The sequence below is a fragment of the Salvelinus sp. IW2-2015 genome, linkage group LG8 (assembly GCF_002910315.2).
Source record: "Salvelinus sp. IW2-2015 linkage group LG8, ASM291031v2, whole genome shotgun sequence".
Taxonomy (NCBI): Eukaryota; Metazoa; Chordata; class Actinopteri; order Salmoniformes; family Salmonidae; genus Salvelinus; species Salvelinus sp. IW2-2015.
Genome location: NC_036848.1, coordinates 54,156,978 through 54,175,513, shown reverse-complemented (window position 1 = coordinate 54,175,513; position 18,536 = coordinate 54,156,978). Strand labels below are relative to the sequence as shown.

The 18,536-nt window shown below is 44.5% G+C and overlaps 1 protein-coding gene across 1 annotated transcript in view; it reads left to right on the top strand.

Moving 5' to 3' along the window:
* The first annotated feature begins 2,659 nt into the window (after positions 1–2,659).
* LOC111968169 (protein HID1-like) overlaps positions 2,660–18,536 on the top strand; it is a 32,329-nt gene continuing 16,452 nt past the window's right edge. The window contains 12 exon segments of the mRNA XM_070445011.1: positions 2,660–2,885; positions 4,591–4,643; positions 4,645–4,738; positions 8,669–8,839; positions 11,231–11,350; positions 13,587–13,693; positions 13,934–14,050; positions 14,217–14,436; positions 14,598–14,654; positions 14,789–14,809; positions 14,811–14,828; positions 14,830–14,931. Of these exon segments, the coding sequence (XP_070301112.1) occupies positions 2,820–2,885; positions 4,591–4,643; positions 4,645–4,738; positions 8,669–8,839; positions 11,231–11,350; positions 13,587–13,693; positions 13,934–14,050; positions 14,217–14,436; positions 14,598–14,654; positions 14,789–14,809; positions 14,811–14,828; positions 14,830–14,931 (1,146 nt within the window). The 5' untranslated portion in view covers positions 2,660–2,819.

The window sequence follows — 18,536 nt, the reverse complement described above, 5'->3', positions numbered from 1 at the left end:
TCTAGCCACTCATGATGACAGAAGTAAAGTGTTACTGCACATTTCCCTGTCGCTTGATCAAAATAAGAAAAAATAAGGAATCTTGACACATAGATTCCAATCGATCGTACCAATGTTGWACAGTCCTTACCACGGGTGCTTCCTGTTTAAGTTTCTGTCTATAGGTGGGGAGGAGCAGAATGGAGGTGTGATCTGATTTGCTAAAGGGAGGGCGGGGGAAGGCCTTGTAGCCATCCTGGAAGGGATATTAACAATGATCAAGAGTGTTCGATGTCGTGTGTAGCACATGAGATGTGTAGACATCATTTTGGTAGCGMTTTCCTAAGATTTCCTGTATTAAAGTATCTTTATTAAGGTCCAGTGTAGTTCCTGGAGAGCCGTTGCAGTGTCGGCTTAGGTGTGAATGTACACAGCAGTGACAATGACACAAGAATATTCTCTTGGGAGGAAARGCGGTCGGCATTTGATGGTGAGGTATTCCAGATCAGGAGAACAAAAMGACTTTAGTTCCTGTAATGTGATTGTTTGGGTCAATCACACCATGAGTTGTTAACCCCTTCACCTTTCTTTTTCCCGAAGAGTAATTTTTTACTGTTCGCGCGATGGACGGAGAACCACGCTGGCTAAATGGACGGGGACAATATATCCGGAGAGAGCCATGATTCCTTGAAACAGAGTATGTTACAGTTCCTGATGTCTCTCTAGAAGGAGATCCTTGCCCTGAGCTTGTCTACTTTATGCCCAGGGACTGAGCATTAGTGAATAGTATACTCAGAAGTGGTGGACGGTATGCACACCGTCTGAGTCTGACCACTTCTTCTTCCTCTTCTCCTGCGTCTGCGTTTATGTTGCTGCAAAGTTGGCTAGGAGCTAGAAAAAGGGCGACCGTYTCTGTCGGCACCATCTTGTTCARGGSCKATAACCCGGTGCACTACGGTTCTGCTTAATCAAACTCCCTTGTTGGCTTTTCAAATCAAATCAAATTGTATTTGTCATATGCGCCGAATACAACAGGTGTYGACCTTACAGTGAAATGCTTACTTACAAGCCCTTAACCAACAGTGCAGTTTTAAGAAAAATAAGTGTTCAGAAATAGATAAGTAAAACATTTTTTTTCATAAAAGTTATAAATAATTAAACAGCAGCATAAAAGTTATAAATAATTAAACAGCAGCAGTAAAATAACAATATCGAGGCTATATACAGGGGGGACTGGTACAAAGTCAATGTGCGGGGGCACCGGTTAGTCAAGGTAATTGAAATGATATATACATGTAGGTGGAGTTAAAGTGACTATGCATAGATAATAAACAGAATCTGTGTTCGAATACCCATACTAACATACTGTATACTACATACTTAATGAGTATATACTACATACTATAAGTTCATTTTAGTATACTGTAAACAAACAGTATCCTTTCAGAGCCAGAGTGCTCTGTAAATTCAGAACGTTGTCAGATTGTCCGTTTGTAAATTCAGAGTGTTTCGCTCTCAGGGCACACACTGGACGCTCGGCTGAGGAGTAGGGTTGATTTTAGCATTCGGCTCCTTAAAATTGCAGTCAAGCACCCAAACTAACGTTGGCTAGCTTGCTAGCTACTTCCAGACACAAATTAGACCATTCTGACCATTTTACTTGCCCTAGCAGAGCCGGTTAGGCAGTTTTCCTGTTATCCAGAGCGTTGATGACTGTAACTGTGCTGCTGGCAACAATTTAATTACGTTTTTTTGCCGATTACTGACACTGGCCATATTCAACGGGTGTTAGGCGCTCGTAAATGCATTATTCTCCGCTCTGGTACACAGACGAGAGCGCTCTGAAATCGGAGATAATWTATGAAAGCACCCGGATGTCCATTGAGAACGCACAGRGACTATACCATTTAGCTAAGACTGACAGGAAGGAATAATCAAGTCAATAAACGTTGGGTAGTTAGCAATGGGAGTGGCAATGCAAATAGTCTGGGTAACTTTTGAGAAGGAGGCGAGGAGAGAGGACGAGAAATCAAGGTACGCAATTGAGATTGTCCCCAAATAGCGTGCACACGTTCTAGAATAGGACAGGGTCGATTTAGACTGTGTGCCTCTGCTTCATAATAACATGGCTACCATAATTCACCGAATAGAGGGGCAACGCCACCTTGTTACAAACGCACCTGTGTGTGACACTGAGAGGCACTGTTGTACTACTAATAACCAAAGGATAATGATAAAGGCATCAAACAACGGAGGCTACTGCATCATATTAAATATGATGTTGTATTTGAAGCATCAGTCCATCAAAATATATTGCTAAATATTTATTCTACATCGTGCAGTTTTATAGGGAAAGGTAAACACATTTGAAAAAAATACTACAAAATAAACTAGATGTTTCATAATGTAAAACATTCATGGCTGGACATTGATGGACATTTCTCACTATTTTCTTGTCTTATAATTAAGATGGTGATGATGATGATGATGATGATGATGATGATTATTAGTAGGCCTAGTACATGCTGTTACAGTTACAGGTTGCAAATAGCAAGTTTTAGTTAAACTGATTAATCAGGTGTTCAGGTAAATAGTCAAGGAATTGCATCAGTGAATTTCCATTAAGACGTAAATTAAACAAATATGTACATTTGGATCCCGGAAGTCGCCTAGCCTGAATCCTGTTTAGCTCAAATCCTTCTGACTGTGCGTCGCACGGGTAGCTGGAGAAGGAAGTGGCAAATGAGTGAGATTATCCACGACTACGCAAGAGCAACCTACCGGTGGTTACCGTACACAGGCGATTCAGACGGAGCGAACAGGTTGCTGGCTAGTAGAAAATGGGCAACGTTGACTCCAAACTCAACTTCAGAAAAGCTGTGATACAACTGACAACCAAAACACAGGTTTGTTGAAATAATAACTCTCTTTAGGTTAGCTATGGCAAAGTTTAAATATTTATGAACAGTTCTGTTTTTCAAGATACAAATAGCAATTCCAGTGTGACAGATGGTAGCCTACAAGTTGTAGTTGACACATGGATGAGAGGGTGGATAAATATGGTAAGGGTTACCATCTGTCCAAAAACAGGGTTTACTGGTTTGTCTAAATGTAAACTTTTAATTCAAATGTAGGCATAAGGGTATAATAATATATATACATGAACTGACAATTAATTAATTATAAATACTCCACATTTGTGTTATAGAATTGTAGACTCATAACTTGGCAACAATGTTTCTATTTTGTAATCAAATATAACATTGTAATCGTACTTCTGTAGTTATAATATAAACCCCACCAAGAGGCTGAGGCGGATCTGATGCAGAGCTATAATGAGATGCAGGTCTGGATACAGTTCATTTAGTGCCTGCTGTTGTGGCCGYCACTTGAATTGATCAGTTGCACGGTTTACCCGACAATTCAGCTGTTTGAAAAGACAAAAAAAAAGGGTTAGTCTAGATAACATTACCAGCTACATTTCTGATGATGTGGTTGTTGAATGAATCATAACATTCAGACAATGTGGCTGATTTTTAATGTGGGCTGAAAGACATTTAAAGTTAGGCAAATAAGCATCAGTCTYAACTGCAGTGTTGGGGTTATATTTACTCTGTCATCAAGGACGTTCTGGAAAGATCTTAGAKCAACTGGTATTATAATAGAAAATGCAAATCAGGAACATGTGAAGTAGGCCAGTAGCTGAATATATATATATATATTGTCTGACCAGAACAAACATGTGTTCCATCACATGTCTACTTCTTTGGCCGGTTTCCCGGACACCCAACCTGACCACCCACCCATCCTGGACTAAAAAGCAATAAAGAATCTCACTTAAATCTCACTTAAAGTGATTAAGTATTATGTATCCGGGTAACCGGCCCCTGATGTTTATTTCTGTCTATATTTAACTGTTTTTCTCCTCCTGTAGACTATAGCCAGCAGGTCTCTGTCTCCTGTAGGCTATAGCCAAGCAGGTCTCTGTCTCCTGTAGGATATGCCAAGCAGGTCTCTGTCCTCGTTAGGCTATAGCCAAGCAGGTCTCTGTCCTCCTGTAGGCTATAGCAAGCAGGTCTTGTCTCCTGAGGCTATACGCGCAAGCAGGTCTCTGTCCTCTGTAGGCTATAGCCAAGCAGGTCTCTGTCCTCCTGTAGCTAAGAAATCAGCTATTTCCTGTAGGACTAGCAAACAGCTCTCTTTCCTCTGTAGGCTACAGTCAAGCAGGTCTCTATCCTCCTGTAGGCTACAGCCAAGCAGGTCTCTCTATCCTCCTGTGGGACAGCCAAGCAGGCTCTCTCTCCTGTAGTCGACAGCCAGCAGCTCTCTCTCTGTAGCGACAGCCAGCAGCTCTCTCTCCTGTAGGCGACAGCCAAGCAGCTCTCTCCTCCTGTAGGCGCAGCCAAGCCAGCTTCTCTCCTGTAGGCGACAGCCAAGCAGCTCTCCTCCTGTAGGCGACAGCCAACGCGGCTCTCTCCTCCTGTAGGCGACAGCCAAGCACTCTCTCCTCTGTAGGCGACAGCCAAGCAGCTCTCTCTCCTGTAGGCGACAGCCAAGCAGCTCTCTCCTGTACGCGGATGTATCTGATCTGTCTGTTGCCTCATCTCCCAGCCCGTGGAGGCTACGGACCATGCCTTCTGGGACCAGTTCTGGACGGATACTGCCAATCTGTCCAGGATGTGTTGCTCTGGTGCCGGCAGCGGAGATACGAGCTGTCAGAGAAGAATCTCCCTCCAATCTGGCAACCCTCTGTTACAAGGTAATGTAGGTGTGTGTGTGTGCCTGTGTGTGTGATGTGTTTAATTATACTTGTGGGACCATAGATCGCACAAAATACTAAACAACAAATATTTGACCAACTGGGGCGTTTTGTTAGTCCCCACAAGTGAAATGCTATTTCTAGGGGTTTAGGTTAGAATTAGTGTAGGGTTATAATTTAGTTTTGGATTAGGAGCTAGTATAGTTCTGGGGTTAGGTTTAGGGGTTAGGGAAATAGGTTTTGAATGGGATTGAACTGTGTGTGTGTGGCCCTTAACACTCGCACCCATATACGGGTTGAAAATGGCAGATTTGGACATTGACAAGCGCCTAAATATAATGCAGTGGCTGTACAGTAACATGCTATACATGACGTAGAGCTCAGTGGCTGTACAGTAACATGCATACATGACGTCAGAGCTCAGTGGCTGTACAGTAACATGCATACATGACGTCAGAGCTCAGTGGCTGTACAGTAAATGCTATACATGACGTCAGAGCTCAGTGGCTGTACGAAACATGCTATACATGACGTCAGAGCTCAGTGGCTGTACAGTAACATGCTATACATGACGTCAGAGCTCAGTGGCTGTACAGTAACATGCTATACATGACGTCAGAGCTCAGTGGCTGTACAGTAACATGCTATACTGACGTCAGAGCTCAGTGGCTGTACAGTAACATGCTTACACATGACGTAGAGCTCAGTGTCTCCGCTTCACAGCTCTGTATGGGTTTTGACTGACAGAACGTCTGAACTTGAGCACCTCTGGTTGACAAGTTGACCCATCCCTCCCTCTAATTGGACAACTCTTGCACCTTTTTGGTTGTCTGAGTGAGGGAAATACTGTAAATTAAGAGGATTTGATTAGATCTTCTKAATGTATTTTGAAAGATGAGACGTTGAAGATTCTAAGAAATATCMCTTTGATGTCYTACAAGTWAGCAAAAARACCTGTGAGTCCAAARGTGCACTTCACATTTCCTTATCATAAAARTCATGTAATGTACAGAGTCAACGTTTATGATCTCTGTGTTTTGATGTACAGRTACATGATGACATGGCGTTATACCCTGGGTTGTCCTGAACATAATGAGCCTATGTTTGTCCTATTGTGAAGAACATTTGCCACGGGCCYTGCATCTGAATGCACAAATGACTCCATTCTATGTGGACCAAAAGTACGATCTGCTTCTCTGAATCCTCTACTGAAAGCCTAACACTGTAAGATCGTATTTTTATCATTTAGAAAGTCATGTTGTAATAGAACAAGCTTTCAAATGATGCCCACCTGCCCCACATTGCGGTTTATAATGGACCGCTTTTGGGCATGTAGGGTTGTGTTCCAAACCTAACAGCTACAAGTGTCCTCGCTCTAGTTCCTCAACAGCACAGCTAGGAGAGCTCAACAAACAACAGCGGGCATGCAGGGTTGTGTTCCAAACCTAACATCTACAAGTGTCCTCGCTCTAGTTCCTCAACAGCACAGCTAGGAGAGCTCAACAAAAGAACCTTATAGTTGAAGACTCTTTTATGAGTCATAAGTGCATTGAAATTACTTGGGAACTGTGGAAACTTTGGAGAGGTGTGTGTGTGTGTGTGTGTGTGTGTGTTGGGCCACTTGGAAACACCAGTTAGTTCTCTACTCAAACCCTCGTCATTGTTTTCGTCTTATGTTGCACCTACCCCACATTTCCCAAGAATATTCTTCGAATGTTACTGAATATATCCAGAGTATTTTCAGATTTCGTTATCAACAAATGCAGCAAAAAAGTACAGTAAATGTAAAATGCACATGAAATCAATAGTGTAATGTTTGGATTCAGTCTTGTCAGGTGAACTGTTGTGTCCTCACCTTTTAGTCTAATACTTTTCCCCATAATCTTTCCTTTTGATTGTTACCATGGTTATACATATGCGGTCCATATTTCTTCTGTAAGAAACATTTCAGGCCTCCCGAGTGGTGCAGTGGTCTAAGGCACTGCATCGCAGCGCTAGCTGTGTCACTAGAGACTCTGGGTTCGAGCCCAGGCTCTGTCTCAGTGGTCTAAGGCATCACAGCGCTAGCTGTGTCACTAGAGACTCTGGGTTCGAGCCCAGGCTCTGTCTCAGTGGTCTAAGGCATCGCAGTGCTAGCTGTGCCACCAGAGACTCTGGGTTCGAGTCCAGGCTCTGTCGCAGCCGGCCGTGACCGGGAGACCCATGGGGCGGCGCACAATTGGCCCAGCGTCGTCCGGGATAGGGAGGGTTCGGCCGGCAGGGATGTTCTTGTCCCATCGCGCACTAGCGACGCCTGTGGCAGGCCGGGCACAGTGCACGCTGACACGGTCGCCAGGTGTACAGTGTTTCCTCCGACACGTTGGTGCGGTTGGCTTCCGGGTTAAGTGGGCATTGTATCAAGAAGTAGTGTGGCTTGGCTGGGTTGTGTTTCGGAGGACCCACGGCTCTCGACCTTCGCCTCTCCCGAGTCCGTACGGGAGTAGCAGCGATGAGACAAGACTGAAACTACCAATTCAATACCACAAAATTGGGGAGAAAAAGTAAATTAATAAAGTTAAAAAAAAACTTTCAATGTAGCCTTAACCATATATGCTAATTCCCAGGAGATGTAAGGGTTAACCTTTTTGTTGTTGTCTACCTTGGATACAGTGTGAAGGAAGTAGCACAATGCAAGTAGTAAACAGTAACATTACAGTGGATGTATTCTGAGTGTGTTAGTGGTGCTGTACTGTAACAGGTGTATTCTGAGTGTGTTTAGTGGTGCTGTACTGTAACAGGTGATTCTGAGTGTGTTAGTGGTCTGTACTGTAACAGGTGTATTCTGAGTGTGGTTCTAGTGGTGCTGTACTGTAACAGGTGTATTTCTGAGTGTGTTTAGTGGTGCTGTACTGTAACAGGTGTATTTTGAGTGTGTTTAGTGGTGCTGTACTGTAACAGGTGTATTCTGAGTGTGTTTAGTGGTGCTGTCCTGTAACAGGTGTGTTTAGTGGTGCTGTACTGTAACAGGCGTATTCTGATGTGTTTAGTGGTGCTGTACTGTAACAGGCGTATTCTGAGTGTGTTTAGTGTGCTGTACTGTACAGGCGTATCTGAGTGTGTTTAGTGGTGCTGTACTGTAACAGGTGTATTCTGAGTGTGTTTAGTGGTGCTGTACTGTAAGGTGTATTCTGAGTGTGTTTAGTGGTGCTTGTACTGTAACAGGTGTATTTGAAGTGTGTTTAGTGGTGCTGTCTCTGTAACAGGTGTGTTTAGTGGTGCTGTACTGTACAGGTGTATTCTGAGTGTGTTTAGTGGTGCTGTACTGTACAGGCGTATTCTGAGTGTGTTTTAGTGGTGCTGTCCTGTACAGTGTGTTTAGTGGTGCTGTACTGTAACAGGTGTATTCTGAGTGTGTTAGTGGTGCTGTACTGTAACAGGTGTATTCTGAGTGTGTTTAGTGGTGCTGTACTGTAACAGGTGTATTTCTGAGTGTGTTTAGTGGTGCTGTACTGTAACAGGTGTGTTTTATGGTGCTGTACTGTAACAGGTGTATTATGAGTGTGTTTAGTGGTGCTGTACCGGTCAGGTGTTCCATCTGGGTTTCCTTCTAATATGTCTCTTGTGGGTGTTCAATAGAAAGAGGGACTGAGCATGTGTGTGTTTGACCCTTTTCTGTATGTGGTTACCTTGGAGTCCATTGGTTACCTTGGATACAGTTGGTCTGAAAGGAATGCTAGCGTTTGCTGTTCACAGTTAAGGTGACTCTAAAGGCTTTATTACTGCAGCAGATGGACAGAACTATTGTAAGTTGAATTTTATGCCTGTGTCGAACCTCAAGGGTCTACTCTATAATACCTCAAATGGAAACACTTGTATAAGCAAGAAATGAAGCCGTTTGTGTGTGTGTGTGTTGTGTTGTACTCACTATACATGTTAATGTGTCCATTCCAGGCAGTGGAGAAGCTAGTCCAGGGGGCTGACTCTGGTTGTCCCTCAGAGAAGGAGAGACAGATRGTCCTGAGCTGCATCCGTCTGCTCACACGTATCCTACCGTATATCTTTGAGGACGCAGACTGGAGAGGCTTCTTCTGGTCCACCGTGCCTGGTGCTGGGAGAGCTGGGGTAAGTMTACTGATCTCCTCATCTTGGCTGAGGTTAAACGGACCAGAACGGCACCATTCCAATAGAGATAAGAAATGCTGTGCAGATGTGTTCTGTGCTACCTTAGCCCATTGGACATTGAGCCCTTTTGAAGTTGTGATTTCATCATACATGCAATTTGTGTATCGGTTTATCAGAGGTCATATTAATTACTATTAGTTTGATTGAGACTCACTTGTCTGTTCCCTTCATTTTTGTCTCCCCTTGGCAAATTAAGAGGGATGCACACTGCCAAGGATGCTAGCCTCTGTCTCCCCTTGCTAGCCTCTTTCTCAAGCTTTCTGGCAGCTTGAGTTGAAAAGATTGCCTGTTACGCAATCCATTAAATGAACTCAGTCTCTCAGAATCAGTGTGTSTTCGCTTCTCCCTATGAACTTACATCAGCATGCCTGCTATGTCTCTACAGAGAGAGACGTGATTGGATCCGACTAGTGAGTTCATGACTGCTTCACCATAGTCCTTACCCAGCACTGTCACTGACTGAACAAATCATTTAATTTCTGGTTGAATTACTTTATGTACAGTTAGATGTACTTGTTTACAGATCATTGGATAGAGGATTGTTTTTCTCATGGTGAAAAGCATGCTGGGAAATTAGCACCCAAGATTCACTGTGTAGTGGGTTGGAGAGCAGACAGACACAGAAATACTATTCTTTCCCAGCTCCGTGTTTGATCTTTCATCACCCTTTTCAGCTTTGTATAGATCAGATCTTCTACTTGGATCTGTGAGTTCCCCACTCTGGTACTGTCTGGACCCCACTACTGCAGCTACTGCTGTGTTGTCTGGTGGGAACTGTGTCTTTTCAGGTTTTCAAAGCTCTGACCTGCCAGTGTTGTAAGATCTGACCAAGCAGGGTTGTGTTCATTAGGGCACAACTTACACACACTTTTTCAAACATCTTGATAACACACAACAACAACAAAAAAATGTTTGTTGATTTTTTMGGACCAGATTATGTTGTGCCTCCCCATTTCAGTCTGTTTTCATGCCTAATGAACACTATCCTGAGGTTGAGAGAGCTCTTTGAGTCGGGGATTTCCTTCTCCCTTAATGTCTYCTAATTGTTGAGCCAGCTGGGTCTCCTGTTACCTGGCCTGAAGAGCACCTCAGCCTGCCTGAACAGTGCTCATATTGTGCCCCCTTCCCTCTTGCCTCCCATGCATCCCTCCTGGACAATGGTTGAATTGAAGAGGTATTGGATAACCTTTTAATTAAAGTGAGAGGCTGGATGGGTGAATGGTGAACTATTATGGGAATGGGTGTGAATGCAGAATGGCTGTAGCAATCAATGAGGAGGCATTCTCTACTACACTCTGATTTTGGACTGGTTGGGATACTATGGTTATAAAATAGTCTTGATATTTTTCTGTCACATTCTTTATGCAGTTCTACTGAGCCCATCATATACTACAGTAATAATATATAAATGTACTTTTAGTACGTCAATGACATGTTTCCTGTGACTGAGCTCTTTCTCTGTCTCCTAGCAGGATTTATTGATTGATTGTTTTATTTGCCAGTTAAAGAAAACACATACATTTTTTTAAAATGTGACGGGGATAACACACAGTCAGACTTACAGTATCTCCATTGTGGTTCCTAAAGTACATGGAGCAAAACAACCAACACGTTGTTAAAGGGGATACTTTGGGATTTTGGCAATGAAGCCTTGTTATCTACTTCCCCAGWGGCAGAGGAACTCGTGGAAACCTTTTTTATGTCTCGGAAGAAGTAAGTTAAAGGTAGTTTCACGAGCCAATGCTAACTAGTGTTAGCACAATGACTGGAATTATATTTATTTATTTAACTAGGCTAGTCAGTGAAGAACAAAATCTTGTTTTATAATGACGGCCTACCCCGGCCAAAACCGGACCACYCTGGGCCAATTGTGCGCCACCCTATGGGACTCCCAATCACGGCCGGATGTGATGAAGCCTGGATTCGAACCAGGTACTGTAGTGACAACTCTTGCACTGAGATGCAGTGCCTTAGACCGCTGRGCCACTCGGGAGCCCCAGTGTTATTTGGGTATCTGTTAGCATGCTAGCGGGTACCCATAGACTTAGTCTCTGCGCTAACGCTAGTTAGCAACTTACTTCAAACTGTACGCAGAGACAAAAAAAATTGTATCCACGAGTTCATCTGAAAATGGTCAAGCTCGTAGAGTCAAGACCACATGATGTWAGTGATCAACCCCCCCCCCCAGATCTAGAGAATATTCAGAAAGCTCTCTGCCTAGGTGAACTCACAGTGCCATGGGAACCACGGACCGAGGATGAAGGTGGTGAGGAGGAGYAGAAGAATTGGATTGTGTCTTAGGAGAAGGATGATGATGATGATGTCTTCCAGCAGGATGAAGGTGATGATGATGATGGAGCGAGGCCCCTGGCTGAGTCTCTCCTCCTGGCTGTATCTGACCTGTTTTTCTGTCCAGACTTCACCGTCCAGAGCCACAAGAGGACAGGCTCGGTGAGTAACCCCCTCAACTTCGGACAAACACTCTTGAGAGAAATTTGTCTTGACCAGTGTTCCTCTCGTGAGAGGAGGAAACAGATAATACAAACTGGTCAAGTAGTTTATCGTTATTTATTTTTTTGAGGGGCCAAATTGTAATTCAAGATCTGTGCACATAAAGGACATTTTTGCGGATATTTGCARGGAACCCAAGCTAGGATTGGTCCGTAAGTGAACACAATGTCCCAGAATGTCTCCTCTGTGCAGGAAGTGGTTCAGGGTTAATGAGTGACTCCAGTGCACAGCGGGAGCCGTGTGAGGTGAGGTGTGGCCCTCGGRCATGTTTGTCAACTGGGCTGAGAAAGGAGGAGGGTGTTAGACACTCCTTATCCACTGAGCAAACACCTATATGGTGTTGTTGGCTGGACGGGGCCCAATGGTGTTAGGCAAGGCTGTGAAATAAAGACCCTCCTAATCCCCCAGTTGATCACTCACAGAGACACACACACACAGAACGTCTCTCACTTCCATGGTTAGAGGCAACTATTGACAGTGAATCCTATCCTGCAGGACTGACTACACAACACTGTGCACTGAACTCTCTCTTAATATAGTAATCTATGAAGATTAACAATGAGGCTGCTGCTGACAACTAGGTTCTAGTACAATGTATTCAAATGTCTGCCTGGCTGCCACAGTTATCTCTCTCTCTGGTGTTGTAGATTGGTCAAGTCAGGTGAGTGCTCCACTCCGGTGGAAGGAAGTGTGAACAAAAGWTACGTCCCAAATTGCACCCTATTCGCTATATAGTGCTCTACTTTTAACCAAWGRCCTATGGGSCCTGATCAAAATTTWGTGCACTATATACAGATGTAGGATCTTAKTTTGACCTGTTTTGTCACAGGAGGGAAATAATCCCGCAGCAGGAGGATTTTAATGTCTGAAGAAATATTTGGAATCGGAGGCAGCTGGAAGCGGTGTTTGTATACAATGCAGTACCATACCTACATTTTACCTGAGACAGTTCAAGTAACCTATKTAGGCTACGTACAGGCTACAYCGCGTCTCTTGGGAATTCTTATGTGGATTATAATATATGGACATATTTGTAGGAGGTAGATGCATTTTTTGTTAGGGGAAATGTAATTGTTTTTTATTACATGTTCAAGGCAACCAATAGGAAAAATACATTATTGGTGGCCTCAGTGTCTGTCGCTTACAGCCGCTGACCCTGGTACACACGTGCCAGAGTTGGGTTAGAATCCCACCCTCCCCCTATCTTCTCCGTCTTTCCAACACTGTTCTCTCTTTTCAATAAAAGCTTTATGAAAAATMAACTACAGTAGGAGTGGGACTGAGCCACTCCTTAAAAAATGACTGAAAGAAAGAATTAATCATTGGACAAATAACAATTAGATTGTGAGTGCACTTCCAACATAACACATGATTTATAAATAATACAAGGTAGGCTAAATTGATTCATAGAACATGCACAGYCCTTAGCAAGCAACAGTAGATGCTATTGCTAACTGATTCCACCATTGAAAGAGAGAATTATWATTTTTTAAACAATGAACTCTATGCTGAGATTTAGCTTCTAAGCCTCCAATACATTGCAAGTTTGCCTTAAAAAATAATGTTTAGGTTTTGATTCACACTCTGAATGAAGAGGAGTAGTTTCACCATTGGATCGTAAACTTTTCAATTCATTTAGATAGACTAATGTAGGCTCACAGGTTCACCCTGCATCCATCCCCCTGGCTGGCCCATCAGGCTGTTTGTCTCTGTTAAACCACTACTGTAGTACCATGCTCCATTTTATATCAGTCACCCGTTCATGACCGACGGGCCCCGATGCGTTGTAGTTCATGATTCAGCTCTCTCCGCCACAGCTCTCTCCGCCACAGCTCTCTCCGCCACAGCCCTCTCCGTCACAGCCCTCTCCGTCACAGCCCTCTCCGTCACAGCCCTCTCCGTCACAGCCCTCTCCGTCACAGCCCTCTCCGTCACAGCCTTCTACCCTCTGCTGATATGAATAAACCATGGCCCACTGTCTCCTTTGTGACCTCAGCACTGTCCCATTTTGACAATCATGAATTCTTCACATGACCCATTGTGCAGTGAACTATGGTTTGTACCATGTTTAGTTAACCAAACAATAATTGTTCTACGTTTTATGGAGTGTAACATTAAAATGGAATTGCTGCTAGACTAGGCTTGAAGGTCACCTCGGTGTTCTTCCCTTCCCCAGGACACAGCGGAGGACATGCAGTCCATAGACAGCTGTGAGTARATCTGGGAGGCAGGGGTGGGGTTCGCTCAGTCCCCCCCACTCAACTACACCCACGACCTCAACAGGTGAGACCCAGGGAAGATGGAGAGGTGGGCATCCCTGAATTACTAGATCTACTACTTGTGTAGGATAGGTATAATCAATATGGCGACAATTCCACTTGGTTCATCGGGGGCAAGATGAAACTCTCACCACGTTACGTACACCTATCCAGCCCTCTCAAATCTACACAAGTGTCTAGAGGGGACTCGGGAGTTGATTTTAGAAATTCTATTTCCTATTTTCCTCTCCACTGTCCTGGTCAGGACGGAGCTGCTGAAGCTGCTGCTGACCTGTTTCTCTGAGACCATGTACTTGCCCCCCTCTGCTGACAACAACATCCTCAACCCCTGGGTTACCTTCTTCTGCGCTACAGACAACAGGTAACACACACACACACACACACACACACACACACACATATTTATATATATACACTCTCTCTCTCACACTCTCTCTCTCTCACACACACACTTTATGACTGAAGATTGAGATTTGGTCTGAAGAGTGTGTGTTACACTAATCCTAACCTCTTTCTCCTCCTCCCAGACATGCCCTGCCTCTCTTCACGTCTCTCCTCAACGTGGTGTGTGCCTATGACGCAGTGGGTTACGGTATCCCCTACAATCACTTGATGTTCTCTGACTACAGAGAGGTGTTGGTGGAGCATGCTGTCCAGATCCTCATAGTGACTCTGGAGCACGAYGCCGGGCCAGCKGCAGCCCAACACAGCCTGGACCACTCTGCCTCCGTCATGGAGGACCTAGAGGTAAAAGAGAGASAGCCTGATTCTCAAGTCCCCTTCTTGTGGAGATCTGAGAGAACTGGGTTCCTAAGCAACATGGTGGTAGTTCCATCTTGCCTCTGGTCACGTGGAATTGTTGGTTGTTGTATCTGTTATCATAATGTTTCTCTTCCTTGTGTTCTCAGCCTGTGGGACCAGACAACCTGTTTGTAAACTACCTGTCCAGGATCCATAGGGAGGAGGTAAGACACTAACGTACACTGTTCAAACGGGCAATCCAGAACCATGTGACTCTGGGTCAATCACATATCCTTTTTTTAAACCCTTCAAGTCGCAGCACATTTTCAAAGGAGAGTTTGTTGTTGTCTTTCTCCAGGACTTCAGCTTCATTCTGAAGCGGTCTGGCCAGACTGATGGACCAACCCTCTGATCCAGACCTACCTGCCCAACTCAGCCAAGAAGATCCGCTTCCACCAGGAGCTACTGGTGCTCTTCTGGAAGCTCTGTGACTTCAACAAGGTTCGGACTGGTGCACTAGTACCTGCATCCCATCATTCCTACATTGAAGGATACAAACAGTGCTGTATTAGCCTTTACTAGGACCGTATTACCTCCTCACCGGCAGTCACGGTGACCGTATTACCTCCGCACCGGCAGTCACGGTGACCGTGATACCTCCGCACCGGCAGTCACAGTGACCGGTTACCTCCGCACACCGGCAGTCACGGTGACCGTGTTACCTCCGCACCGGCAGTCACGGTGACCGTATTATCTCCGCACCGGCAGTCACGGTGACCTTTACTCCGTACCGGCAGTCACGGTGACCGTGTTACCTCCGCACCGGCAGTCACGGTGACCGTGTTACTCCGCACCGGCAGTCACGGTGACCGTGTTACCTCCGCACCGGCAGTCACGGTGACCGTGTTACCTCCGCACCGGCAGTCACGGTGACCGTGTTACCTCCGCCACCGGCAGTCACGGTGACCGTGTTACCTCCGCACCGGCAGTCACGGTGACCGTATTATCTCCGCACCGGCAGTCACGCGTGACCGTGTTACCTCCGTACCGGCAGTCACGTGACCGTGTTACCTCCGCACCGGCAGTCACGGTGACCGTGTTACCTCCGCACCGGCAGTCACTGACCGTGTACCTCGCACCGGCCGTCATGTGACCGTATCACCTCCGCAACCGGCCTCATGGTGACCGTATTACCACCACACACCAGTCATGTTTCATGACTGAAGTAAAAATTCCACTAACGTAATCTCCTCTTATGCACTCATGTTGGTAGTACCCAACTCACTGATGACCATCATGTTGCTAATAGCCTGCTACTCAGGGCTTCTATTGTCCCTTCCATCAGGCCTAATGGCCTGCTACTCAGGGCTCTATTGTCCCTCCATCAGGTCCTAATGCCTGCTACTCAGGCTCTTATGTCCCTCCATCATGTTGCTAATACCTGCTACTCAGGGCTCTATTGCCCTCCATCAGGTCCTAATGGCCTGCTACTCAGGGCTCTATTGTCCCTCCATCAGGTCCTAATGGCCTGCTACTCAGGGCTCTATTGTCCCTCCATCAGGTCCTAATGGCCTGCTACTCAGGGCTCTATTGTCCCTCTAACCACTCGGACATGAATGCAATCGGAAATCACATCAAACACATCTTTGGTTAAAGATGTCTTTGGTAAAGATGTTTGATTTTAAGATGTTTGTGGTATGTGATTCGTCGAGGCTATACTCCAAAATGTAACTCATTCTAGTAATCGCCCTTGAGTTTAGACTGTATTATTAAGTATACTGGATAGACTGGTTACGTTATGCTGCTCTCCAAAATGTATTTCCCTGAGTCTGGGAGAGAACATGTAGCCCTAGGCCATGCTTTTTGTTCATTGATTGTGCATTGCAGCTTACAGAGTTCGCCTACAATTATAATGAATTTGTATTTGATTTTGAATAGCCTTGAATAGCTTCTATTTTCATATAGGCTGGCACATTACCTTTAGCTACAGAATATCTCACTACAGTGAGTTTCCATCTCCTCCTCCTCTCTCCTTCATTCCTTTCTCGAGCACACAGAGAGACGGGCTGTCACCGGTTTAATTAAATATGTTTTGTTYTGAAAACTATCAATGTTCCCAAACAGATTTCACTTAATTTCCCCAAATGAACCACTAGTTAGCTGCAGGAACAAGGTTGGAGGGCCCATGGCATACAGAGTTTGGGTGGAATATRACCTGTCGAGTAGGAAGAGGCTGCATGCTCCTCAAACAGTGGTTGYTSGATGCTTGGAGTGAAATAACCGGAGTAGCTTACCTGGCATGATTTGAAAAAAACGAACCAACAGGAAAGCGGTGTCGTGTCTTTACTATGGATTAAATGATATGACATGCTATTTTATCAAATTTATTCTCTGTAATTAATATTACCTGATTTAAACTAATCATGTAAATGTAATTAACTAGGAAGTCGGCACCACGGAAGAATGTTTATAGAGTGGTTGTCTTCCGAATAAACTCTTAAAGACCTGGTAACCTTTTATATCAATAGCAGTCAATTATTAATCGTCACCTTATTCAGTCTCATCTGAACATCGTAAAATTCTTGGTTATCTTCACGAACCCTGGCTAACAAGTTGAATCAGCAATACAAAATTGTTTAATTATTTATTTACTAAATAACTAAATAATCACACAGAATGACATATACACAGGATGGATCATACATTGATGACTAATTATGTCATAAAAGAAAACGTCCCTAGTGGACGAAACRGATATGATGGCTGGTTACACAAAGAAAGGGGGTTGGGTTTGAATGAAAGAGCGGGAAGACTGAGGTACTAAAGGATTGGGTCTCTATCGGATCTTATGAAGCTACGCTATCGTAAATACAGAATCTTATGCATTCTAAATAACCGCCCATTCGGCAAAGGAAAATGCAAGAAATATATTTACTCTGAGCTGCGCTTTGATAGATTTGTCGAAGATGGAAGGCTGGGTTGCCCAGCAGAGATCTCCCTTGTCCTTTGAAGAATATTTCTGGGCGGATACGTTGTAGTCTGTCGTCATGTGGTAGAACGAATACGTTGTAGTACTCTGTCGTCGTTTGGCAGAACGGATACGTTGTAGTACCCTGTCGTTCTGAAGAGATTGTTCGTCCTCTCCTAGGCCACGCACGTTTACAGCTGCTGCTGATAACTCAATGTCTAGGATGTATCACTTCTTTAGTGAATAAGAGTTCAAAGTTCATACCAAGTTGCCATACTATAAGCTCTTGCTATATTCTGGCTGGTATCGTCGAAATTCATCCTTCCAGCGTGGCGATCGTCACCTCAATGTTGAAATTCGCCCTTTTAAACGTATGGACATCAGTCCTCACGTCATAGGGAACACAATGTTAATTTCGTTAGGTTGTAGTCGTTCAACCATTCGCAACCAGAGCTCACGCTGAGGTTGGCTTAGTCCGCCGTGAATTGGTTCACTTGGGCGTGGCCACTGAGTGAGCATATTTTACTTATGAAAACAATTCTCATATTAAACCTAAATTTAATTTAATCTTTTCACAAATAGTTTCATATTTAAGCATTTCAATTGCACTACAATTCCATGTGAATCCGATGACTAGAATGTGTAGACTTTCCAAGATACAGTTTATGTCATGTTATCATCAGATATGTCCCAGACAACAACTGATCTGACATCATATTCTTTTTAAGTACCGACGGATACTTTCAACTGGTTGGATTACTGAAATATTGTTCCGTTCCCAACCTTTTGACTTTACCATACTCGCTCTATGTTAACAAAGGGGTTTCCAAGAGTCCATTATGTAGAGTAGAGCGAGAAAAGGGGGAAAGGTATTTATGGGGGTCATAAACCTCACCAACAGGGCAACGTCATGACAACGGCCTACATTCGCTATTCCAGTCAAACACCCCTTGAAATTAGTGGATTCAGCTATTTCAGCCACACCCGTTGCTGACAGGTGTATAAAATCGAGCTCACATAGAACACTGAGAGGGTCGTCTGTAGAACGCTGAGAGGGTCGTCTGTAGAACGCTGAGAGGGTCGTCTGTAGAACGCTGAGAGGGTCGTCTGTAGAACGCTGAGAGGGTCGTCTGTAGAA